Consider the following 27,576-nt stretch of genomic DNA (forward strand, 5'->3'; position numbering starts at 1 on the left):
AGTTGCCCTAGTATTTTGATGAGCTTATACTTTCATGACCTCAAAAGCGGTATGTAAGGCAAGTTTTCTTTTAAGGTCACTGTGTCCTCTGTAAGATCGTACGACGACAGAATGTTTTGACTTCTGTATATATAATGCTATGTTTCAGTATTTTCTTACAACTGTTCTGTGTTACAAGATTAAAAACAGCTTGAAATTATGATATTCTTAAAACTGGAATTATATCTATGCTACAAGATTAAATGCTGACAAAAAATAAATCATATAAACTATATTCCTCAGTGTTGGGTTATCCTGTCATGACCTCATGTGTCCTTTATAAGATGTCACAAGTTACACGACAGAATGTTTTGACTTCTGAATATGTAATTCAATATTTCAGTATTTTGTACAATTGTGTGTTACAAGATTAAAAACAGCTTGAACATCTGATATTTTTTGGCTTCTTGATATTAACTGGAATTATATATATGAGCTGTACAAGTTTAAATTCTGACATGTATAAAATTGTCAATAAGATTTTTTCAATACGTGTCTTGATATTTCTGTTGGATTATTCTTTCATGACCTTAGTGATAATTTTTAAAGTAGATTTTCATGAAAAAGGGCTTCGTGCCCTAGCGAGTATTGACCTGGACAGAATGTTTTGACTTCTTCTCGATTAAAAATAATGAAACTTAGTGATGATTTATATAGTAGGTTTTCTAGGTGAGGGTATCGTGCCCTTTGCGAGTATTGACTGGGACAAAATGTTTTGACTTCGTCTTGCTTAAGAAAATATGCAAACATTTCAGTATTTTCTTACAATGTTACAAGGTTAAAGAACAGCTGGAACTTTTGATTTTGTTTTAGCTTTTTGATATCAACTGAAATTATTCTATATAAAACATATGACAGTTTGCCAAAATAAATGAATGAGTTGGCTGTTATATCATTTCAAGCGTTAAGATTACAGCAGTAATTTAATGTAGCTGTGAATCATATTTCTGGGGCAAGATACAGGTCAAACTTTAAAGAATTGAAAATTAATCTTATTTGCATAATGATGTCTTTAAGTCTTATACGATTAGAGAATGTAAAAATATTTTTATTTTCAATACAAATTTAAACTTAAGTTCAAACACCGTCTAATTCTTCAGCTGGAATGAAAACGAATGATCGACTGGTCTATCACCTTATTGTATATTAGAACACCAGCTTCTTGGGGCTTTTGATGAACCTAAGATAAACATTAAAACATAAAAACACACAGATACTCTGTACATCACAGAATCGATACTTTCTAAGTAGATATAAACTTTGATACAATGACCTATGACTGCAAAACAAAATTACTTTTTCTTATTGCTCTTCAAGACTATATATTTCTTATCCTTCATTCTCCTTCTTGTTTTTCGTGTCGCGTCGTTCTTCATTCTCCTTTTCACGTATTTTCGTATACCCTTCTTGTTTTTATATTTTTTTTCTGGTTCTTCTTGTCTCAGAGCTACTTGTCCTTTTTTCCCTTGCTTTTCATTTCTCCTCGTTCTGCATGTGTCCTTTTTGTTTTTTATTTCCAATTCTTGCTTTGCATGTGTTTTCGTTCTTCATTAATCCTTCTGATACATCTGGTCTCTTTCTGGTTCTTCGTGTTTCATTTTCGTTGTTTTTTGTTTTCTTCTTTCGTTTCTCTTCCTTCATGTCCTTTTGATATTCCTGTCACCTCGTTCTTTACCTCCATCTTATCCTTATTGTTTTTCGCCTGTATTGATGACATGTTGAAATTATTCAAATTTCTACGCAAAGAGCATGCAGATGATTTAATCGTTATAAATTTTGGAGTTTGGACAAACATTTTGAAATTAGCTGTGTTTAATGTGTATTTGTATGGAAGGTAGATAAAGAGCATAATGTATGCCAACTTTATTTAACATTATCCCTTTTAGCAATTTTTCTTTAACTTACACAGACAAATCTTTTGTCTTTAATATGATATATTTAAGGCTATAACCCCAGTATAACGACATGTGTTTATGTAATACATAGGGTTTTTCAGCCACAATATTCAATGTGAATGTAAATCAGATAACAACAATGTTTTGAATGTCAGAATTTGAATATTTTGACAAACTATTATGTAGTTTTGACATTTGGCGGGATAAAACGACTTTATTTGATGGTAACAGAGCATTAACTGGTGTAATCGGACATGATTTTATATCGATTAAACAAGATTATTGATCATTTAAACTGTCTGCATTGGTTCAAGTGCATGATAACATTACATGCATTCAAATGTTAATCAATTGCTGAACCATGGGCCTGGATTTTGAAAAGGGGCGGTCACTTATAAAATTGGAGAAAAAGAATAAGATATAACAATGAATAAAGGAGCTATGCATTTCCTATATTTCAAGCTGATTGGACAAGGCGGTGTGGCAGTAAAAATCCCCACCGTTGCTGCGGGTAAATTGGAGCAAGGGGACCGGTGTATAATTTGCATGGTAGAAAGGAAATAAGAACATGTATTTTGAAGGGAAGAAATGAAATGAGAAGAGTGCTCAAAATAATTCAAATTTAAAATTAAATAACAATTTGAACAGACGTCCAATGTTTGATTTTTAAGACAGAAATGTAATAGCCATAAAAAGAAAATTGTAAAATCAATGTCCGAAGTCAAACAATAAACTGGTGAAAACACTACTACTGTTAATGTTTCTTTTAACTAACGACTATTGTTGTTTAACAGATCGATAATTGACTTTCTGTTTTCATCAAAATTAATCAGATATAAAACAAAGCGTTAACTACACACGAGAATACCTACGAACATAGGAATGCACATAAATGTTGGGATCATGTTTTATGTGAGGTTGATTGATAAATCGATTATCTCCCCTTAGAATGGTAGATTAAAAAATCAATTGCTACCAGTTAATCACACAGCAGGCCTGATTTTTTATTTTCAAATTTGAAAAATGAACTCCTACCGATTAGGATCAAATAAGATTTATTATATTTCTTTTAAAAACAGCTGTTTTTCGTTGTTGATAATGTACAACAATGCTAGAAGAAATATGATAAAGTCCTGTCCGACTTTTTAAAGATTTTATCGGTTTTAATCACGACATGTCAGCGAGATCTTCAGTGTTAAGGACGATAACACTATATACATGACCTCATGTCATTGTCAATTTTGTATACAGTCTGTGGGAATTGTGTTATTGCTACTCTGTATAGTATTCTGATCAATAATGAATTAATGGCTTTTCCTTTTTTTAAATACCAACATTTTTACTCTTATCTTGAACAAATAATCTCCTATGAATGAAAACTATTTTCTGATTTCAAAATCGATATCCCATTTGTTACCAACCAATAACTGTCAGCCGCCAATTTATTTTAACTTTTACTTTCTATCAGATAAAATTAGCCTGACAGTCAAGTATTTCTACTCATAGTTTAAAATGAAGCAAACCCAAACTGCTTGTAGGCTCATTGAAAAAATACCCCACCTCTTAAAACTATACTGGCCAGTGGATTTTGTGTTTGCTTAACGTCCAGTTGCAAATGTTTCCTGCAATTTCAAGGCAAACGTATATTAAGAATAATCCAATAAGTAGGTTCTGCGAAATTGGTCGACCGGGAATGAAGTTGGGATAGGGGACAAAAATCACACATAGCAACAGACCAGCTATATACACCCCACCCGAAATAAGAGAAATAAAAAAAGATGAAACAGTTTGGATTCAATGCCTTAATTCTAAAATGGACATGTATGTGGTTATTTTTAAATCCCGCACAGACAAACGAACACATCCCAAACAGCATTGATTAACTGTCGTCGATATCGTTGTCACACCTTGTTATTATGGGAAAAGTACTGATATCAAGTTAGAGTTATCTTTCTTTACACACAATTTGTCTGGATTATACAAACGTATATATTAAAGTTAAACTTTGAAAAATTGAGCGGCTATTCGTCGATTCTTGTGATGTTTAAGTGTTTTTCCGTTACAAAGTTAGTAGTTCTTGGCGGTTATTACTGTTTTCACTCTAGTATTCGTAAATTGACTATAACATAAATGTAATACTAATTTACAGCGAAAATAGTGTTTTATTCTCTAAGTATTTTCGTTGACAAAGCATAACTAGTTAATCATATTTTCTAATACTGCATGAATAATAGTTGTGATACTCATTTTCTTTTTTGTTATGTGTAATTCAATGCAATACTTATTCGACAAAATAATGATGAAAACAGTAAATAAATAGGAAAGCTACACCAGGAAACTCATCGCTTTAATCCCCAAAAATGCAAATAAAGCATTGGTTGATTCATGCAGCATTGTATCCACAATGGATTAGATCGTCCCTTTTAATCAACAGGGTGGCGTTAAACAAGCGACTACCTATAATTAACAGAACATTAAAAACTTAACACTATAGATACATACAAATTCAAAAAAACTAATTTGAAGTAGATGCAGCCAGAACATAATACTATTATGTACGTTAATTTGAAGAAAAAAACACCTTCAAACATATCCTAAAGAATAATTACTTTTTAAAGTGTCTGTAAAAATTCAAAATGCCCTTAAACTTTTTAAAAACATTTCATTCAGAAACTAAAACCAGTCAGTGTATTTAAACTAAAACATAATTTGCACTTTGTAAACCGTTCATGCAAGTTTAAAGGTAATTCAAAAGTCAATGTTTTAAAAACAAAGAATAAACAAAAAAGAAGTGTCTTGAACTTTCCATCTTTTGTTTTATTCTTTAAATCTTAACTAGCTTGGGTGTTGTTTAAACATGCTAATTATTTTCCTTTACTTTTTAATTATGGGCGATTGTCACGCAATCTCATTCTGTTGCAAGGACATTTTATATCAGTTAACCATCATGGGCATTAGTGCTTCTATTGACCCACACAACGTAGATGCAGAGGTAAGGCCGCGACAAAAATCTTTTTTTTTATTGTTCTGAAGACGATTCCTTTGAAGATATGTTACTTTCGCTACCGTTTAACGGAGTTAAGCATTTTACCGGGATGTCACTTTTTGTAATTATTTACCCATGACGGGGACGGGGCAAAAGGGGAGAGGTGACTTATATTATCATGCAATATGGGTCTTTTATCACTGCTGAAGAGTGTGTTGTCAATATTGGGCATTAGTTATAGATTCGAACGCTCAATCAATCCTTAATGATGGTCGTACGATAACCTCTGTCTTTCACTTCTGTCTCTTTAGTGGACAGTAGTATACCATCTATATATTTTTCGCCGGCATATAGCTACTGATAGTAACACATTTATTTGGCCCGAACAATTCAATTGTAAAATATCACTCCATTACCCAAAGGACATTAGATAATTATAGTTTATAAATATGAACTGAAATTATCGGTATATAAATCAGTCACGGTTTGGATATTGTTTTATGGATATTCACGGACTTTGGTTCGTAAAGGCAATAAGTTGATGTATAAAGATAATACTTTTCTGAAGTCATACAAAGTTCATTATATAGTTTGTTAATTCATATAGAAATGTAATTTAATTAGACAGAGCCTATAATACAGTGGCGGATCCAAAAGGGGGGAGTCCGGGTTTTTTTTGGACGATCAATGCATTTTGTTCTGGGTTGGGATCCCCTTTTTAAATGGCTGGATCCAGCCCTATGTTAGGTCAAGATTCTTCCTCGTTACAATTACCAATGCATTGGTCATAATATAGCGTTTTTTAATATACATGTCAGTGAAATAGAATATTTTCTCTATTTATGAAAGAACCTTTACCAAATTTTTCTTCGTCAGACAAATACGATAATATGTTGCACGTTGAAACATGTTCTATTTCATCCCAGCTTTAGTAGAACAATTGGATAGAAACACAAACGGTTGAATTAATCATCACTTTTCTCGTCCGAAACGATTATCCTTACTAACAGTTAGTTTCTTTAGTTGTAAAAGGCATATAATTTCGATTCTTGAATCTTTCCAGAACTCGAAAACATACACATGCATGAGGTACACAGTAAACGTGAATTTCTGATGCTGTCAGACGTAAAACATACACCTTATGTACACTGTATATTTGCATGTCTGACGCTGACGCCAAATAATGTTAAACCAGTCATCTACATTTTTATCTATTTAGTCATTGTTTTCTTTATTGTTGAGAAGGAACGCCGTTTGGCCAGGTCGACGAACATCATCCAACAGTTTGTACATTCACGTTACCCTTTTATACTGAATCCTATATGCTTATTACTTCTTGACGCTTATGAGGAAACCCTTTTAGGTTGGTAATTTCACTATATTTTTTTCGAATGAAAAGCCAGTCTTTGCGCTATTCATTCAGTCTGATCTCCGACACTACTGTTATATTTCAATCCGTATGAATTATTTAGTCCTTTTAATTGGTACATTATTTATTAATGTGCATACAATTGCGGTGTAATATAATTCAGTATAGAGTTATCTCCCGTGGAATCGTTTATTAATAATCATATCTCCATATTCGATCAGAAAGATAACTCGTCCCCATGATAATTGTTGCTATACATTTAAAGAACCAACAAAACTTAATGCAAAACTCTACCTATTGTCTCATTATAGTACACAAACAAGTGGAATGTATAGTTAAAATTATTTACTTTCCTTCACAATTCAATACACAGAATAATGGCGTGTATCACGCAGAAGGAAAAATATTCCAAAAGTATTTTTATGGACGAAAATTTTGAATACTATGATGATGGAAACTTAACGACTGTTGAAGATACCCACATCAGCAGATGCGTAAGATGTTATGTAAAAATATCATCAGATTTCATCGCTTATGTGCATAGAATTTGGCGCATTCTATATTTTATGGTTTTATTTTCAGGTGAAATGGTTGGCGGGAAGATGTACGTGTCCCGTCCAGTTCCCAATAATAAAAGTTGGAGAAGGAAAATACAAAATAGGAGATTCTCAAACTCTTGTGTTTGTTCGGGTAAGCCTATATATATATATAGATAATTTGTAGATATTGGTTGGCACCGTTCCAATAAAAGTGAATTAAACTGCATGTGAAAGGCCGTGAATCATTTTGATTTGGTACTCTCTTCCTAAGAACTGAATCCCAGCAATACGAAAATATAATAAGAGGTGGAATTTTGGTTATGCAAAGTCAGAATGACTTAATAAATTTTCGACATATTTTCAATATTTGAATATTTTCCAGATCTGATTCAGTTTATAGCGTAATACCAAGGCAAGCCGTTTGACTGATAGTGTTTAATTTTTGGCTCTAAAATCATTAAAAATGACATATATATTTATAATCATAAATGTAATAATTAATGATCGTTGGACGTGTTAATTGCTGTTGGCAAGGTCAGTTTTATACTTACAGATAAGACCACATAAATACTTAGTGCACGAATTCCTTTATTTCGCGTTTTAGTCTTTCTCATGAGTCCACTTCGTTGTCATTTAATTTCGCGATTTTCGTATTTATTTAATGTAGTTTAATATGGAAAGGTTCAATTTTACACATTCGCGACAATTTCTATTCGACTTAATTTTCTACTCTCGAAAGTACCGAATAATAAATCGCTCGCGAAAAAGTTGGTTTAGACTAGTATCTAATGCACGAATTAATAATCATTGCACGAATTTAAGGTTAATATAACAATGATTTGCCATTCCCTTTCAAAATAATTTTGAATGCAGTTGTTGACGAGGACAATTTCAATTATATTAGTTAAGTAATTTTCCTTGAATCTACGAAGACCATGGTGCAGGCTATTGATTTGATCAGTTTAAAAACTTCTGTTTAAAGAAGACGGTAATGCATGTTAAAGAGCCGATCAAAGTTAATGAAAGAGAATTTGAAGATCGATATCTGCATACATATCCGATACATATCGACATGAAAGAAGTTTCTAAATACAAGAATTATAACCTTTTTAACAGTCTTTTTAACGACGCTTTATTTTGGACTGCATGGGGTTTCTAATTGTATTTGATTATGGAGCGATTTTCAAACGAATTTCTTAATTAGAAGCAATAATATAATATAATAAACTACTGACAACTAATTTTGTTTCTATTAATAAAGTGCTTTAAATGTTTTTGTATAATTCATGTGTTATGTAATCATTTTGTATCTTAGTCGTTAGGAAATTAAATTGATAGAAAACGTGTGAACTAAAAGAGGGTTAAAACAAGATTGTAATTAAACAAGCACAAATCTGAACACAAAACAAAAAGCTCTATGACGTTTAATGCGAACATTACTAGAAGAATGGGCTAAACCTTGGTTAACCGGAAGGGTAAATAGCACTGTCTGTTTTACCAGGGACTTTCTATATTACTATAGAATATAGAAAGACCCTGGTTTTACGATACCCACTAGGTATAGTTAAAACGTATGATAAAAAAAAATGTCGAGATTTTAAACGTTTAACATTATAATATCATTTACTAAAACACATCTCTACTTTTACAGATATTACGTAAACATGTGATGATTCGAGTTGGTGGAGGTTGGGACACGCTAGAACACTACCTCGACAAACACGACCCGTGCCGATGTAACTTTGGAGGTAAGTTGTTGTAACATGTCACTTATACCGTGCACAATCACCGTGTTGTCATATAAACATGACCCCTGCCGATGTAACTTTGGAGGTAAGTTGTTGTAACATGTCACTTATACCGTGCACCGTCACCGTGTTGTCATATAAACATGACCCCTGCCGATGTAACTTTGGAGGTAAGTTGTTGTAACATGTCACTTATACCGTGCACCGTCACCGTGTTGTCATATAAACATGACCCCTGCCGATGTAACTTTGGAGGTAAGTTGTTGTAACATGTCACTTATACCGTGCACGATCACCGTGTTATCATATAAACATGACACGTGCCGATGTAACTTTGGAGGTAAGTTGTTGAAACATGTCGAAATAGTCCGAGATTACTCTGACGTCCTACGGCTGTTAAGCCAGACAAGCTGGGGACGTGGGACGTCAGAGCTTGTCCCATATCAAAAAGTGGATATTTGCCCACCCAAAATAGATGCGCTACTTCCTCGATTCTGGAGCCAACTGAGGGCCTTGGAATTATATAAATCGGGCATCAATCTCTTCAGTTTTCATTTATCTCTTCATTTATGTAAGTTTCACCTACCTGCCAAACCTTTAATTTTCTATATTTTAACATTTTTCACAGAGACCCATGATTTCTCCATTTTTGACTTTCACTTTCAAATGGATGTCAATTTACGAGAGATTTCGTGGCCTCGAGACTCAAATATGCAAATATTTATATTTTGTTACCTCCTTTATAGGAGATCGATGAATAACATTTAGAAGCAACCACGTTTTTTCACCTCCTTTTCAGAAGATCGGTAACTAGCATTTAGTTCCGACCACGACAACAATCGGCAACTCTCGGACATTTAGCTAACTTACAGCGTAAATGAACGAGGTGTTACATTATGGTCATTTGCACTGTTTCTCGTGGTCACGTGATTATCTTTGAAAATGAACGGCAACATGGAGAAATCATGGGTCTCTTTGAAAAATGTTAAAATATAGAAAATTAAAGGTTTGGCAGGTAGGTGAAACTTACATAAATGAAGAGATAAATGAAAACTGAAGAGATTGATGCCCGATTTATATAATTCCAAGGCCCTCATGCAGTTGGCTCCAGAAACGAGGAAGTAGCGCATCTATTTTGGATGGGCAAATATCCACTTTTTGATATGGGACGAGCTCTGACGTCCCACGGCCCCAGCTTGTCTGGCTAAACAGCCGTCGGACGTCAGAGTAATCTCGGACTAATGTCGAAAATACCGTGCACCATCACCGTTTTATCATATAAACATGACACGTTCTGGTGTAACTACGGAGGATAGTCGAAATACCGTGCACAATTATCGTGTTTTCACGTTCATATTTAAACATGACCTGTGCTGGTGCAACTGCGGAATTATAAGACTAAAGTTTTGGAAACATGTCGCTAATACCGTGCACACTAACCGAGATGTCTCGTTCATATAAACGTGTTGATGTAACTAAAGCGGTAAGTTATTGAAACATGCCGTTTATACCGTGCACAATCGCCTTGTTGTCACTTTCAGTAGGCCGGGGTAATGCATAATACAAAGTGAAGTAATGACAAGTCAAAGGAAAAATCTTAATCTGGATAGAGATTTGAAATAAGTATAAAAATGTCTGCTCACAGTATTTTTGTAAAAATCTAAGTTGACGTGACACAAGTTATATACAATATACCACACATGATGTGTTGATTGGTTATTCAGTCATTCATGCTCATCTTGAACTACATTGAATTGTTGAAAATCCTCTCATTGGTATCCCTATACATTTATGCTTTTATTTATGAGTTAAAGAAAATGTAAGATTACATAGCCCACCGTTGGTAAGAGATATAATTTCAAGTCAAGTATTTCAATAAATTGATCATGGACCTTCAAGGGGCAGCAACAAATCCCGTCGAGAATATTCTAGAAATATTTGTCGTAGAACGTTTTACGTTGTCAGAAGACGATTATATCATATTTTGATTTTTCTGTGCTTCGTCGTTGAAAGAAAGCAAATACACAAAACAATGTAATAATAGAATAAGTTAAACAGTTATAGTTATTTACGATCTTATATGTAAGTAAAAATTGTGAAAAAAGTATACCAAGTAGATAATGATTGTAAATTTGTCATTTTAAAAAGTCATTACTATCTAAGTACAACGAAGTGAATAGTTAATTTATAGCAACAATTGAAATAAAAATTTCATATATTTGAAAGGTCTGAAATGAATCAAAACTCGTTGCAATCCAAATAATTATACCACATGCATAAAGCAAATTGAATACATAACTGCATATCAGTTAATAGCTTCGCGTTGAATAATCGCCGAGTCAAAACAATATTAAATTGTTTAAATATTGGACCAGAGATTTCCTCGTTTATATACCTGTAATAAATCTGGAACGGGATTTGTCACGAATATAAAGACGTATTGACTGCCAATACACAACTGTAATAAGATATTTAATACATCTAATATCACAAACTATTTTGTTATTGAGGTTACAGTAGATTTAACCTGGAATCCAAAGTAGTTAGCTCATTCCTGCACCCGGTTATAATGTGTATTGGGAAGCTATTTGTGACGTCATTGAATTAAATTAAGTCTAATTTGGGGTGAAAATAGTTCTTAATTCTTTGATTTTTATCATGATAATCTACTAAGTACTTACATTTGCGTTCATTAAGTTTAAAGGAAAGGTCGTATATATCAAAACTTAGCCTTACAACCGGACTTCTTCACAGGGGAATAGGTGCAATTATATAGATCAAAGCTTAAGCATAATAGTTTTTCACAACATTCTACACACAAACTGACACATTTAACGGCAAACGATATATATATATATATATTTATTTTATCAGAGGGGTAGACCATTGTATTAAAATATGGACTTTTCCTGACTGTCAATACTATTCCGTTTCCAGACTGGCAATACTATTAGGTTTCCTGACTGGCAATACTATTCCGTTTCCTGACTGGCAATACTATTCCGTTTCCTGACTGGCAATACTATTCCGTTTCCTGACTGGCAATACTATTCGTTTCCTGACTGTCAATACTATTCCGTTTCCTGACTGTCAATACTATTCCGTTTCCTGACTGTCAATACTATTCCGTTTCCTGACTTTCAATACTATTCCGTTTCCTGACTGGCAATACTATTCCGTTTCCTGACTGGTAATACTTTTCGATTCCTGACCAGCGATACTTTTCGTTTCCTGACTGGCAATACTTTTCCGTTTCCTGACTGTCAATACTATTCCGTTTCCTGACTGGCAATACTTTTCGTTTCCTGACTGGCAATAATATTCGTTTCCTAAATGACAATATTATTCGTTTCCTAACTGGCAAACTGGCAATACTAATCGTTTCCTGACTGGCAATACTATTCCGTTTCCTGACTGTCAATTCTATTCCGTTTCCAGACTGACAATACTATTCCGTTTCCTGACTGGCAATACTATTCCGTTTCCTAAATGACAATATTATTCGTTTCCTAACTGGCAAACTGGCAATACTAATCGTTTCCTGACTGACAATAGTATTCGTGTCCTGACTGGTAATACTATTCGTTTCCTAACTGGCAATAGTATTCGTTTCCTAACTGGCAATTGTATTCGTGTCCTAACTGGCAATACTATTCGTTTCCTAACTGGTAATACTATTCGTTTCCTAACTGGCAATTGTATTCGTGTCCTAACTGGCAATACTATTCGTTTCCTAACTGGCAAACTGGCAATACTATTCGTTTCCTAACTGGCAATAGTATTCGTGTCCTGACTGGCAATACTACTAGTATTCGTTTCCTAACTGGTAATACTATTCGTTTCCTAACTGGTAATACTATTCGTTTCCTAACTAGCAATTGTATTCGTGTCCTAACTGGCAATACTATTCGTTTCCTAACTGGCAATACTATTAATTTCATGACTGGCAATACTATTTTTTTCCTTACTGACAATACTTTTCGTTTCCTGACTGGCAATACTATTCGTTATGAGAGGCGTTCGTCTGAATGATTGTGGTGAATACGTTTGCATCCAGCACCATGTTCGCTTGGAATGTGGAAGCAATATCCGATGTCCCTTGTTTGAAAAGTGACATGCCCTCTCAACGTACACAAACCCTTTTAAAGGTTTATTAGTTGGCCTGTATAACCAAGCAAAACACCTGCCCCTTTCAAAATATTCTAAGCCCTTCAAGGTTGTCAAAATAAAATCGACTTTTAAACCGGTATGTTCACTATAAGTGATATACATTTGAGTAATTTAGTTATTTTTGTTTTGAAACAGTTCAATCTTTCGCTTTTAGTCCCTATCTAGGATGCCTGTTATGAAAAAAAGAAAAACCTTTAAAACAAAAGAAAGAAAGAATCAGATATTAAAAGAGCAATTCTCAACCACAAGTCGATACAAGACGCCTAACACCCCTGATAAAAGAAAAGAAACTGGAAAATAGAGAAATTAGAAACACCACAAAACGGGTTGAAATCTTTATTTTGGCAAATTTCTAGTAAACTGATATTCTTTAAAAGTCACTAAAAGTACACAAAGAAAGAAACTTTTGACATAAGCAGGTATCAACACATTTATTTGGTATAAATAACTTACTTTGTCACATTAAAAGGAACAAATTAATTGACAGGGATGAACTAATTGGTTCTCTTTGATCTCGATTCTTCAGGATACTTATATTTCCTATATGATATTGACGACAATCTTTATATCTAGAACGGTAATTTGTTTTTTATTGGGTGAGGGATTGACTAATGTATAAAAAAGATAAAGAAAATGATTTTGCAATGATGTAAATGAAATATATTTATAGTATACTTTTCACACCTTTAAAAAGTTTAATATGTAAATACTTTTGATGTATTTGTTCAAAAAGTTCAAAATATAATAATGATTGGCTCTACATGAAAGATGTATGCACAGGACTGTACGGATTGAAATCAGATGTTTTTTTTGAAAAATTTCCTTTTTCTTATACGAGAGAGAGATTTCTACACTTTCTTAGTCTAGAGATATTTTTTTCACTCTATTCATATTCACCCTTAAACGAAAGTCGCGAGTTTAAAGTTTTGACTTTTCCACGACTGTGACATCTGGCAGTTTGCGTTATGTAAAAAAAAATAGGTCTTTGAATAAATGGACTTTATAGAAAGATAAAAGGCATGCAGACGAAAAACGATCAATTTATCCCTGTTAATACATCAGATTTAAAAATGCTTTCCTTTATATTGTTTTAAGTTTTCAGATTAAATGAATTAAGAGATAAATGTCATGGTATTTGCGTCATATATTTCAAATTACAAATTAGCCAAAGATTCGATAATGGCGTGGGGATTGATGGGTACATATTTATAATGGTAGTAATAATGTTCTATAAAATTACAAAAATAACCGTATTTTATGTCAACTAACCGTATTTCATGTCACCTATAACTATCTTGTAACAAAGGATCGATTGGGCTTCAATTAAGAAAATCAATGGTTTTATATCTATATATTTATCACCAAGCATAGTGTTACCCACTGTGTCAAGTTTGATCAAATTCCGATCAATAATGCCACGATTTTGTCTTTATAAACTGTGTGATTACTTGGACTCAGACCAGCAAATTCTGTTGTAAGAATTTTGTTATACGTACGTCCCTCCCCAATGTAAAAATATCTATTTTCTGAAACACCTGAAGATTACAAAGTTCATTTTCAGTTCAGAATAGCAGAATGGATATTTTTCACTAATTATTAGATTCATCCACCGAAGAAAACCTATAGATTCTCATATAATGCGAAAGTGGATTCAACATTCAAGGCCAGTTTGTGATTAACTCTATAAATTCTCTAGGGTCAGGGTGGTTGGTGCTGTTATGTGAGCCTGCATGTTTCTGATTAACCTACCATCTATATATTTATATATATAAATATAAATGCCTAGAGAACATTAATGTCAAAAATATTTGCAACAGCTGAAAGTTATATAAAAAAAATCATATCACCAAAAGATAGCTGTTTACAATTTACATGAATTTTCTGTTTTTTTTTATGACAACTGGTTTAGAAATCTCGAATGGTCATCTGAATAAAATTACCAACTTTTAACGTTAAACCTCTACTGTCAAATGACCTTGCATGTGTAGATTCACTTTGTCCCTCTTTTATCACACGAAATTAATGTTATAAAAAGCCGGCTTCGTCTGTGATAATATCTCACGTCTTGACTGCAGTTTAAGTGCACCAACTATATATTACATAAACAAAAGCTGTCATTTGCCTGAAACCCTTTAATTATTTTAGGTCACGACAGTTTCTGTTGTCTATAGAAAATTTTAAGATTTGATATCCAATTCCATTTACACTGATCCGTAGTTAATCAATTTGGTATTATTCGAAAATAAATTAGACCGCACACCCACCACGAAGAGGGTTTATTCCAGTGAAGAGCCGATAAATAATAATAATATATCCATTGACTACAAAGTCTATATAATAGTTGTGTCAAAATGGTACAAATTATAAGAACATTGTGAAGATTATGCTATTCTCTATATTATGCTAATTGGTCAGATGAAGTTTCAAGATGTTACTAAAATATGGTAATTGAGCCGCAAAGAAGGCAACGTTATGGGTGGAACGTGTTTAAAGTCAATGCATTTATCAAATAAGTAGCCCCACAAGGGGACAACTCCCTAAATTACCCTCTATTGGTTATTTATGTGTTTTTTTGTCTCTTGATGATGATGTATACGGTACCTGGCATCTCCTTTTATTGATATATGATATTTTATTTGACCAGAACCGGGCTGTGTATCAGTTAAGTGGAAACCAAGAAAATTTAATATGTTTATCTATAAATTCTAATCCAGCGGCTAAATAGTAATTTTGATTGACTAAAAAGTTATAAAGATGTTTATTGATAAATAAATAATTGTACAGGATACAAAAAATTTAAAGATTGTCATCCTTAATTTTTATCTCAGACTACTATAATATGTGTTATATTAGTCTCATATTTTATCAGATTTACCATGTATCATGCTTTGCTCTCTTTATAAATTTGCTGACCACGAATTTGATCCTGCGTGTTTTAAAAAAATGATCCTGTTTCAAAGAAAACAACACCCTGATGTGTCGAATATTTAATAGCTGCAGGAGGCAGTGGCAGATCCATACATTTTTATAAGTGGGGGCAACTGCCTACCTAAGAAGGGGTCCGCTCCGGCCATGCTGCAGTTGTTCCATATATATTCAACCAAATTATACGCAGAAAAGGGGGGTGGTCTGAATCCGCCTCTGCGGGGATGGAATGGCACTTGAGAGAGACATATAGTTGTCTTACCTTTTTCTTAAACTGTTAAGAAGGTGACACACAGATGTTTAAACTCCGATCGGTCATTTGAGTTTATGTATATTGAAAAGCATTAAGCCATACCGGTTTTATTCATGCCAAAATTTGAATACAATTAAAAAGGAGTTCCTTATTTTCTTTAATCACATTTCGCTTATGAAATTGCGGTGTAAATATTATTTAAAAGTATTCAGAATTCAGTTCAAATACTTTAGTTAGTGACAAATTCATTATCCTGTGTCTGAAAGTGAAAAATAAATAGTTAAAAGAAATTATTGACATAATTCATTATACAAAGAAAATTTTTGAGTGCGTCACTTCGATTATCAATACTATCAACAATCTACTGTCTATAGACTTTTTGTATTAAATTAAGCATATCATCCGTATCTTCACGAATCATTTAGTTCCGTTTCTGATTTTTTTATTTAAATCTTAATTTTCAACAAAAACATTGTATAACATTTAATATTTTTAAATAGAATTTACACGTACGTCAGTAACATTGAATAAGTTTAAAAGCAAACAATATATTTTTGTCTATTTATTAGGTCATCGTACTGGCCAGAGACAACCGAGCACACCTAGAAGATCCAGTACCCCTGTCTTGTCTCAGACTCTTCCAAGTTCCATGAAGTCACCTAGAAAACATTCAGTTGCTTCCAACTCATATCAAGGTGTTCAAAGACCGCCTTCACCTGTACGCATGCGCAGTGCTTCCCCTGGACCTAATCCAAGGAAATTACCCACTCAACCGAACTTATCTGGAAGTAGTAGTAAATCTAGTTTGTCATCAAATAGCAGTAACAATTCTAGTGTGAATGTGACTAAAAATAATTCTGTGTCGAATCCGGGAAATAATAAACTGAGATCTCCGTCACCGGTTCCGTCCAATACAAAATCATCAAAAGTACCAGGGATACCTAGTAACAGACCAACATCTCCGATCAAAAGATGCTCATCTCCAGCACCTGCAAAAAGGTGCACCTCACCTAGTCCTGCTAGAAAAACTCCGACGCCGTCAAAACACAAAATTATTGCAACATCAAGGTAAGAATATAGGATAAAAAAAACTTTTCTTTGTTTCTTTTTAAATGTTTAGAATTTATATTTAAAATGTATGAATCAGTCAATGTAACGTTAGACTAGTATAGCCATGAACGAAGTTATTTGTATAATATGTGCATTTTTAAATGAATTCAACACCAGTGTTTAAATGGAATTCGTTTAACCGTTAAAGGTAAACAAATACATTATCGTAATAATCAATACATAGTTTGAACATTGCAAATCTTAACAAGTCGAAACTGTTAAATCAATACCTGTTAATTGACAAACAATTTAATTTTTCACTTTAATTAAGCCTATTTTTATGATATAATGAAATTATAGATACATTATCCTATAGGGGGCCTTTAAAATCGTCAGTTTGTTTTTATACTGTCGTACACAATAGCGAAACTTGTGGTATTTAGTTTAAATTTTGAAGACATGTTCGAACCTATACACAATACTTTTGTATAATATTACCTATTTTCTTCTAACAATTTAAATTGACATTTCATTTGTGATGAAATATGAAACTTTCTTTGACAAAACAATGAATTATTAAAATAGAAATCAATTTATCTTTGATTTTTTATTGAAATTCCATTTTGAAATCTTCTTTGATTTAGCTGTTAAAATATTCAATCAATATTTGACTATACATGTATAAGTTGACCTTGTCTTGTCCAAATAACCCCTCCGATTTTAAGGTAGATTTACTTTAAAGATTTTAAGAAACCACAATTATCATGCTTGTATCTTTTGGGAATCTTTGCAATAGACATTGTGTAATATAAATTCATTGTACGCCTATCAATTTAGAAAATTTCAATTTGAATACATAATTTAGTTAACTATTAAACACAAACATACAGGAATGTCCAGTTCGATCAGATATTTAAGCTACTTTATGCAGACACACATAAAGCTGTTTAAATTATTACTTATCCCCTTTAGTTCTATAAACAGATACTATATAGGCACGATAGAATCGCCTACAAAATCAATTGGTACATTCCATAGACTGTGTCTGTTGTTTAGGTCTATTATCGATGTCTCCATGAGTGCTCTATGTCGAAGTGGAAGATTTATATTACTAGAATAGATAATATTATCAAGAAAGGAAAATCTGTGAACAAAAATAATGCTTTCCTACTTTACTATATGAATAAGGATCCCGAAAAACATGCACCAAGCTTATATAACTTTCCCCAATTTAAAAAAAAAAAAAAAGAAGAAAATAAAAGAAATTACTAGAATTATGAATACTCGTGATACTTTTTCAATATATATAAATACGGCCTTCATTTATATGTTTTGAAATTTGACGTCCTTTTTTCCTTAACTAGTAGAACATCTGTATTAACGGTCCGGCTGAGGTCCACCTCCGGGTGCTGCGTTTAAGACCCATTGGTCGGCTTAGGCAGTTATCTGTTCTTTGGTTCCCTAATGTCCATTCTCAATTAAATTATTTTTTCAAATTTTGTTTTAAAAAAACCATTCAGTATTAATTGATCAACGTCTTTAAACACGTCTTGCTTCCTTTTACATATTTGAAAAGCATTTCAACGGCGAAGAATCGTAGATAAAAGAAAAATAGTGGCCTGAAATTTTAGCTGACTCAGCTGATTTTTTATTTCAAATTTAGTATTCAAATGGATTTCATGTTTTCAAATAAGTACATAAGTAAGGACGACTTTATTATTTGGTAAGACTTCATAAAATTACTTTAATATTTGGTAAGACTGTATGACATTACTTTATTATTTGGTAAGACTTTATAAAATAAATGTATTATTTGGTAAGACTTCATAAAATATCAAAAATATGATTAATATTACATGTAGGAAGATTACCATTATAGAAATATGCTGATAATCTGGATTAAAGCATAACTTCACTGCCTGATTTGAAATGGATAAATCTAACGTAGTATTGTTACCTTAATTGGTTTATCCTAGACTTCGGAGATTAAAAGTCGTATTTCATGACTTCATCAAAAACTCTGCCAAAAGTAGTTAATTTTTATATATTAATGAAATTTTTATCGATTGAAATTTGTCAGAATACAATCTAGGATAAATTTTAGTGTTGAATTTTGGCCATTCTCCAGTAATCAACTTAAATTGGATTTTGAAGTGCTATTTCATACGATAATATATTGGTTTGCCCCTGTTGTTAACACACTTTGTCAAAATTTTATAGGTACAAAAGTAGATATAAAACCTTCTGTTGAAATTCTTTTGTTTGCTAAACACAATTTAGTAAGCAATTACAGTTTATATAAAAGAAATACGTGTATAAAACATTTTAAAACCGAAAGTTCAACGGGTCACTCCTATTAAATTCATTAAACTAGATTTTCTTAAAAAATGTATTTATCTTTTCAAAGAGACATGTAATGAAAATAATCTTGAATATGAATGACAATTATTGTAAATACGTTAAGTCTGGTATGTTTTTTAGGATTGGGGTATAATCTGGTATTAAATTATCTCATGCATATTTTATTGATATATGTCTTCAAGAATCCAAACAAACTCATTTGTGGCAAACAGCGGGAGTTGCGGTTTTATTCTGATATACGATTTTAACAGTTGAACTTTTGACAGAATTCCTACATATATAGTGTTATTTTTGCATCTCTTAATGGTTTTGTATTGTATTTATGTTTGGGGATTTCGATAACAAACGAGCGGAAATTGGCAGAAATAGTTTATTTAATGTATTGTTGTACACCTGTCGTTTCGTTTTTCGATGTGTTGTTGGCCCTTTACCCCATCGCAAAACATGACCATTATTTGCAATACCTTGCCAACGTACAGTCTCTTATCGTTTAGTTCGAAAGGAACCGAGCTTTACGGAATTTATTCAATCTATATTCAGTTTTAGATTAAACAATTTTGGAGAAGCATATATATTATCTTTTAAATTGATATTACTCATACGAACTGAATAAAGTGGAAAAACTTGTGTATTTTTATGCAAAATAGGCTTCAGTGGAAGGTATTGGTTGATTTCTGCTGCACAAGTTTTTCGTTTACTATATAAACATAAATGCTTTCGTGGTGGACTGAACTAACTATTTCATTCGTGCGAAGACTCGAACACGCTGATATCTCAAACCTGAGCGTAGGCATCAAGCTAGCGGCCAGTATTCGTCAGTCCAGTGAAAGTGAAATTGTTCTGTCAAAAATAATTTGTAAAACGAGTTTTCTTTACTTTCAAACACAACGACCAAATATAGGTGTGAACAGATAATTCCAATTTTAAGAAATGAATATCCTTTAAAACAAAAATTGTCATAGTCATTTGATCAAAACCCGTCATATATATCTATCTGATCTTTTAAAATCTACAAATATTTTAGTAAACGAGCTCACTAACAGTGAATGTTTGTACTCTACGTGAATCATCAGTAAATTCATGTTTAATCAGACGGAAATAATAAATTGTACTCTGTGTGTCCAAATTTACATTTTTACCCCCAACCTGGAGGTTTTTAGATAAAGACACATTTTGTTCAACTTTTAAAAATGAATACTTTTAGTTTATTTAGTGCCTCTGCGTTGGTGTTCATTAAGAAACATGCAGTATATGTTTGACTTTACAAACTATATTGCAAATATATCACTTTTAAAATATGATGTCTATGATGTGAGGGTCATGTATCTTAATGGCAATTTTTCTATAATGTATACCTAATATAAAATAAAATGAATATCTACAATATGAATTGGTTATCTCAAAAAAGAAGAAAAAAAAAAAGAAAAAAAAAAAGAAAAAAAAAAGGATTTGGTTATCTTTGTTATGTTTATACGAGTTATGAAAAAGCAAATGAATTTGATTATTTTATTTTTGAATGCAAAACATAACATATAATATACAGAAAATAACTTGCATGTCTTGTCCCATGGACAAAAAAATCTGCAAAATTCCTCTAGTATCTTTATACCGAATTTTAGACCTTTTAAGACATGAAGAATCTATTATCATTTAAAGCTTATTTTGGTAACATCGGCAGTATAGGTAATACCTATTACCAATGTGTTTAAAATATGTTAAGGTATTCATACAACATATTAAAAAATGCCAAAAAAAACCCAACTCTATGTATTACATATTACATAATACATATCTGTTTTGTTAAGTTGAAATAGTCAAAAACTTTTTGTTGAATTGTTAAAAAATAAATGCTGTTGAGTGAAAAGAGGGGACAATAGCATTTATTCTGGTTGCACGGAGATATGTTTTTGTGTCTAACCAAACATGAAAATAAATTTAAAATATTTTATCTTATCCATAATCATGTGTTGTCATGAAAGCTTTAAAACGCTACAAGGACATTTATTTTGATAAATTATCGGAAGCTAAGGAAAACAACGAGTGAACGAATGTATAACACTGTATGTCGAAATAAAAGGGCTCTGGGTTAACTTTTAGTAGATTTATGTCACTAGTATATAAATATGTAAGTGCCCTTTTTTCTTGAACTTTTTAAAAATTATAAATTCTTTTCCTTATTCTTTTTGTCATGTTTGTTATGTTTTTAAGTTATTTTGTGGTTGTCATACGTATCTTACAGTGGCAGGAAATGTTAATCAAATAGACTCTCATAGTTAAATTAGCCGTGACACCTATTGAGTTTATCTAAGCTCAATTATAGAGTACTGCGTACAGTAGAAAGAATTAATTACCATTTTTTTTTTTATATTTCTGTAATAATAGATAATTTTCTGTTTAGTCAATGCATAGTACTTTCTGTTTTGTGTACTATTTTTTCTTAATTTATATATGAAAGAGAGGCGAAAGATACCAGAGGGACAATCAAACTCATAAGCCGAAAATAAACTGGCAACGCCATGGCTAAACATAAAAATACAAACAGACAAATAAAAGTACAAGAGACACAACATAGGAAACTAAAGACTAAGCAGCACGAGCCCCCTCAAAAGCTGGGGGTGATCTCAGGTGCTGCAGATCCTGCTCCACTTGGGGCACGCGTCGTGTTTCTCATGTATGATATAAGACTGAAATGAATAACTTATTATTTTGAGGTACTCTAAGATTGATATTCTATTTATTGTTTTATTTCTATTTATAGGTCTACACCAAATACACCAGGATTACAACGACGTCAGCTACCACACCAACCAAATATGGATTCTTGTGGAAATAGCGAAAGTTCAAATGGTTCCGTACCGAGTATGGACCAAATTAGTACAATGACTCTGGATGAGTTTAAAAATTTATTGAATAATGCTTTATCTGTGCCGAATGGAGAAACTTCCGAAGCTAGTGTAGATTCGCCTCGGTCTCAAAGTAGTACTGACAGTTACAGAAACTATTCAGCGAATACAAATAAGAAACCACCGGTCGCCGATCATTCGAAATCTAAAACCTGGTCTCATTCTAAAACTGCGTCAAATGTTTCAAAAAGTTTTGATTCAAATCATAGGAGTGTAAAAAATCATACTATTTTAGAAAAGCCAGAACTGCCCGAGAAACCGAAAAAGTTGGTGTCTTCGTCAGGTTCTTGGAATAGACCGAAGACTCCAACTAGTTCTGCAAGACCAAAAACACCGGTATCATCTGTGACAAACTCGATCAGACCAAAAACGCCAGTTTCATCTGTGACAAACTCAATCAGACCAAAAACGCCCGTTTCATCATCTCAACCGAAAAATCCAGTGTCTTCTGGTCGACCAAAGACACCAACTTCAAACATTAATTCAACTGATGCTTCTACTTACAAAAATGTATCGAGTGAACCCGCAAGTAGAAATTCTTCTTTAAAAAATAGCGCAGCAGGAAAATTTGTAAGTGATTGGGCAAATCAAAGTACTGTAAATTCACGGTATTCCACAGAAACAAATTTAGGAAATGATGCTCCATATAATACAAGTGTTTTTGAATCTAAAGACTTTTCAAAAACATATACAAAGTCATATGACACAAGTGATAGTACGACACCGAATAGTAGTCAGGTGAACACATCACGTGACAAATCATCAATGGGAAGTTTTACGGGAATGATGGCATCAAGGTTCTCACAAGATTCCGATGACAGCCCAAAAACAAACACAACTCCAATTCAGCCTTCATCGTTTCGAACCAGTACAGAACTTAAATCAAATAAAAGTGAAACAAATTCCTCTTATATGTCTGGTAGATCTAAAAGTGTAACAATGAAAAGCGATGGATCGTATATGACCCCAAAAGAGGACGTTAAACCAAATGTTGGATATGTTTCGATAAATGCCGATGACACTAAATACTGGAGAAAGCAAGGCGATAGTCTAACGTCGTCTAACAATGTTGTTGAACACGTTCAAAATAAACTTGGATTAACAGACAGTAATAAAAAGGATTTAAGTGTTACAAGTGAAAATGCAATGGAAAGTAAATTTGACCTATTTAAGAAAACATTTCAGTCAAGTAGTGTTTCAGAACAGAAAACAAGTAACACGTCAGATTTTCTGCGAAATAACCCGTACAGTAGAGAAAATTCCGTGGAGCAAAAGTCATCTGAAACTATCTTGCCAGAAAATAATAATGACACTGATCGTGTACTTCCTCGTCCGTCAACACCTTCAGGACGTTGTACACCCTCTTTAATACCAAGACCATCTACCCCTATTGGAAATCTGAAAGAACTAAAGGAAAAAGCAGAAAAATTAATAAATGATGATGTTACAACTGTTACAAGATCGATTGAAAATTTGACGTCTTCAATTCTCACTGAACAGACGTCACCTGTTAGTACAGAAGCGCCCTCTAGAAGAATATCTTTGCCAGCAAAAAGTTCGATGTCATCAGTTAGAGCTGTTGTATCATCACAAAGCTCTAGTAATACAAGTAATACAGGTAGACCGCCCACTCCTCGTAAATCAAATATTCTTGTTAAGGCTCAGTCACCATCAGCTTCAAATGGAACGTACACTAGTCAGTTCATGCAAAGACGAGCGATTACACCTGGTCCCAGTAAATCTGAAAGTAAAATGGAACCAGTCAGAAGGTCACGGACGCCTGGTCCAAATGAACTTTCTTTGAGGCGATCCGAAAATTTCGAAATGGACCTTAATGAAACAAATACAAACAACACGCCACGTAAGCAAAATGTAAGAACTAGTGCTAACTTCAGCGAGCCTAGACAAAGCAGAACAGTGCCATCTAGCCCTGTTGTACAAAGGCGATCTGTTACTCCTAGTGGACTTTCTAGACAAACCGCAGTTGACGAAGAAACCGTTATCATGGTAGACAGGAGCAAAGGACAACACTGTTTAAGTGTTCAAATAAATGGAGAATCGGCTTATAAAAGTCCCAAACCTAGTTCTAGTCGAATTATAGCTAGATCTCCTGCTGCCGGAAGATCAAAACAAAACGATATAGATGCAACAGAACGGAATCGATTGCGTTCTAAAAGTGTTGATGTTACTCAACAAAATACTCGGAGTAAAAGTATTGATAGAACACGAAATAGAAATGAGTCTGGTGAAGTTGTTCTTTCTGTAAATAAAACTGATGGGTCTCATGTTATCAATAAAAGAACAGAAGCTTGGGTTGAGGATGCGGTAAAAACTGTTGCTAAGACTCGTCACGGGTCAAAATTAAACAAGTCTTTGTCTCATGGCTATCAGAGATCAAAAACTCCAAGTCCGATGGACATGCGAAATCACAAATCAAAGTCATTGGACGAAATCAAGGCAGAACTTTCACTGCCAATTAATGGAATAAGTCTAAACACAGAAACTCTTGAAGCGCCTCCTGAAGACCCAGAAATGTATGCAACCATGGATAAATTATTTAAAGAAATGAGAAAAAATGAATTACGGGCCTCTGTGAATGAAACTCCAGGAAAAGCTCCGAATGATATTACTAATGGCATAAATGATGATGAATATTCATTAGACAGTAACGAAAATGTTAAAAGAAAAGTGTCGGTACCATCTCGACCATCAAGCAGACAATCAACACCGTCACGTGAGTCTGTGAAAAGTACACCGTCTCGACCGAAAACGCCGTCAATGTCACGGTCTAGTTCGTCTTCTCAACCTATAAATAGACCAGCATCAACACCTCCACGACCTTGTACTCCAACAAGGTCAAAAACATCTTCTCGACGATCAAGTATGCATTCTGAGGAATCATCTGCTTCTTCGGATCAAATTAAAAGGTCGAACTCTAACCATGCCACAATATTGGTTTCCAAAATTAAAGAAATGCTTAATGTTAAACCACGAAAAGACAATATAGATGGTCCTAAAACAAGGATTCCTGCCCCGGCTTCTTTGTCTAAATCAGGGAAGTCGAGGTCTTTTTCAAATTTATGTGCTGCAACTGAAAAAGACAATCCGTACAGCCGACAATCTTCTGGAAGTAATATGTCAAACGGTGGCTTAAATGGTGACGTGTTTGATGATTATGATGAATGCGGAAACGAGGTTGGATTCTATTCAAGAAATAATGGAAGTGACAGTAGCTCTGACAAAAGTGATAAATATAGATCAGGGTCGGGTTCTAAAACACCGGTTCCTAAAATAGCAACGCCGCTGTCTACCGGAAGGACATCATTATTGAATAATCCAAGAGACAATTCTTCCCGCTCTTCCTCAAAATTAATAAGAGCAGTATCGGCATCTAGTTTATCAAGCACTACTTCCCAGACATGGTCTTATACTGCTGGTGAAGATGACGGGTATGTGTAAACAAGATATTCTGAACCGTGATAGGCATTTTACTGTTATACATGTATGGAGTTGTGCTTTTATTCTGCGTTGAAAAAGATACAATATATAGGCTTAATCTGGAGCTACAATATTATGTCAGCATTACATGGATCGAAGGTTATATTACATACAGGAAAGAAAAAGAGTGTATACCTTATTATATTTGGAATTTTCATTCATAATCTGTCTGTGATATTTATCTTTTATTTCTTACATTCAGGTGATCTCATTTTCGTGACATTTTTATCTGAAATTTTTAAGTGAAAAGTGATGGATCGATATACATTATTTAAAAAGGATTAAGTAAATTTTTCAGTGTATATGTAGTTATTTGATATAAAGTCTATTTATCAGACAAGGCTTTTACCCAAGGAAATTCTGTTTGCCAATTAGTATGTTAATTTAATTATAGGTAGGACTGCTTGCGGAACGTCCATATGTTGATGGTTACCGTCATTAGATAAGGTTATTGAACAAACTAAAAAGAGTTGGATTAGGTTTGAAATGTTATATTTTTCATAAATATCTATATTATACAAGAATAAGACATATTTTAGGAGAAGTTTTAACACAATATAACAAATACAAATCTGTTATCTTACAAGTCCAACATTAAAAAAAGAAAATTAAATCCTGTGGGACATTTTTAAATTAAACGGATTTTTATCAATTTAAATTTATTCAATATAAGGCTGGTATTACATGAATCATCGCTTGTAAAGAAGCTCCCTGTTCAACAAAGAAATACCTTGAATAAAATGTTATAGTCTATTAAAAATGCTTATTTCACAACCCGAAAAGGTATTTTAATCTTTTTGATAGGTTTACCCTCTTTGTATCTTTACCCCTTTAACAAATGCCTTTCGTTGTAGGTAATTGCTACTGAAAATTTTGTCTTAACATTTAGAGAATTAATGTTTACGGAGAAAAATCATTTATTTAATATAAATGTTATAATTTTACAAATTTCTAAAACGTTAGAACATTACAGATATTAAAGATATGTACACGTTACAAAAACAACAGATACTGGAATAAGTTATTATTGTTTGTGCCAATTACTTGATGATTACGATATTTCGAATTCATTTTCATATTTAAATAATTATTTTCGTATTTTATGCAAACGAACATGTTTAATTGCCAGTAATTCATATGCTGTCTGATAATTTTTGCTATCATGAGTAAATTCGAAACTAAACTTTCCATCTTTACATTCCATTTTTGTATATTATTTTTGTTTGGTGCATAAGTTGCTATCACTATTTGTCTATGCAAGTCGTTTACAAAGATAAAAGTGTGCATTCCCTAAATATTGGTTCTAGATTTTCAAGTTGAAAAGCATCTGTTAATTGTTTACATTATTATATAATTCTTCAAATTTGTTACTTAGTCAAAATTTATATTTTGGCGGGAAACATGTGAAACAGTTATGTATTTTTGTGCCTACAGCAGACGTATAGAGACACAAATCTTTAAGTCTGTTTTTTTCGTTATTTATCGATTGACAGGTGATTTTAAACATGGTCTAGATTAGAAGAAAAGTGATCCTATTTATATTTAGATAAAATAGAATTATTTTTATAAATAGTTGGCTTGGTATGAAAGCTTCTTGTGTGAGTTAGATTGTATGTAGATCCAAACTGCAAGGTAGTGGTGTGTTTATAACAGTATTATAGGTATATTTGGTTTAAGAGAGACAATTCACACATGGTAGACCAAAGTGAGACAACTCTCACAGGGTGTATATGAAATCCTGTGTTATCAATAATTTAAAGCTATGTCTGTGATTATTTATTTATGTATTTTTGTGACTGTAATGACTTGCTGACAGTATAAAATAAAGAAATAAACTTAT

At 32.9% G+C, this 27,576-nt stretch overlaps 1 protein-coding gene across 1 annotated transcript in view; it reads left to right on the forward strand.

The window, feature by feature from the left end:
- The window catches only part of LOC134727484 (mucin-2-like), a 39,621-nt gene extending 12,045 nt beyond the window's left edge, over nucleotides 1-27,576 (forward strand). Inside the window, exons 2-5 of the mRNA XM_063591865.1 lie at nucleotides 6,872-6,979; nucleotides 8,480-8,576; nucleotides 16,494-16,992; nucleotides 22,094-27,576. Of these exons, the coding sequence (XP_063447935.1) occupies nucleotides 6,872-6,979; nucleotides 8,480-8,576; nucleotides 16,494-16,992; nucleotides 22,094-25,697 (4,308 nt within the window). The 3' untranslated portion in view covers nucleotides 25,698-27,576. The remainder of the gene's footprint in view (nucleotides 1-6,871; nucleotides 6,980-8,479; nucleotides 8,577-16,493; nucleotides 16,993-22,093) is intronic.

This window comes from Mytilus trossulus, chromosome 8 (genome assembly GCF_036588685.1).
Source record: "Mytilus trossulus isolate FHL-02 chromosome 8, PNRI_Mtr1.1.1.hap1, whole genome shotgun sequence".
Classification (NCBI taxonomy): domain Eukaryota; kingdom Metazoa; phylum Mollusca; class Bivalvia; order Mytilida; family Mytilidae; genus Mytilus; species Mytilus trossulus.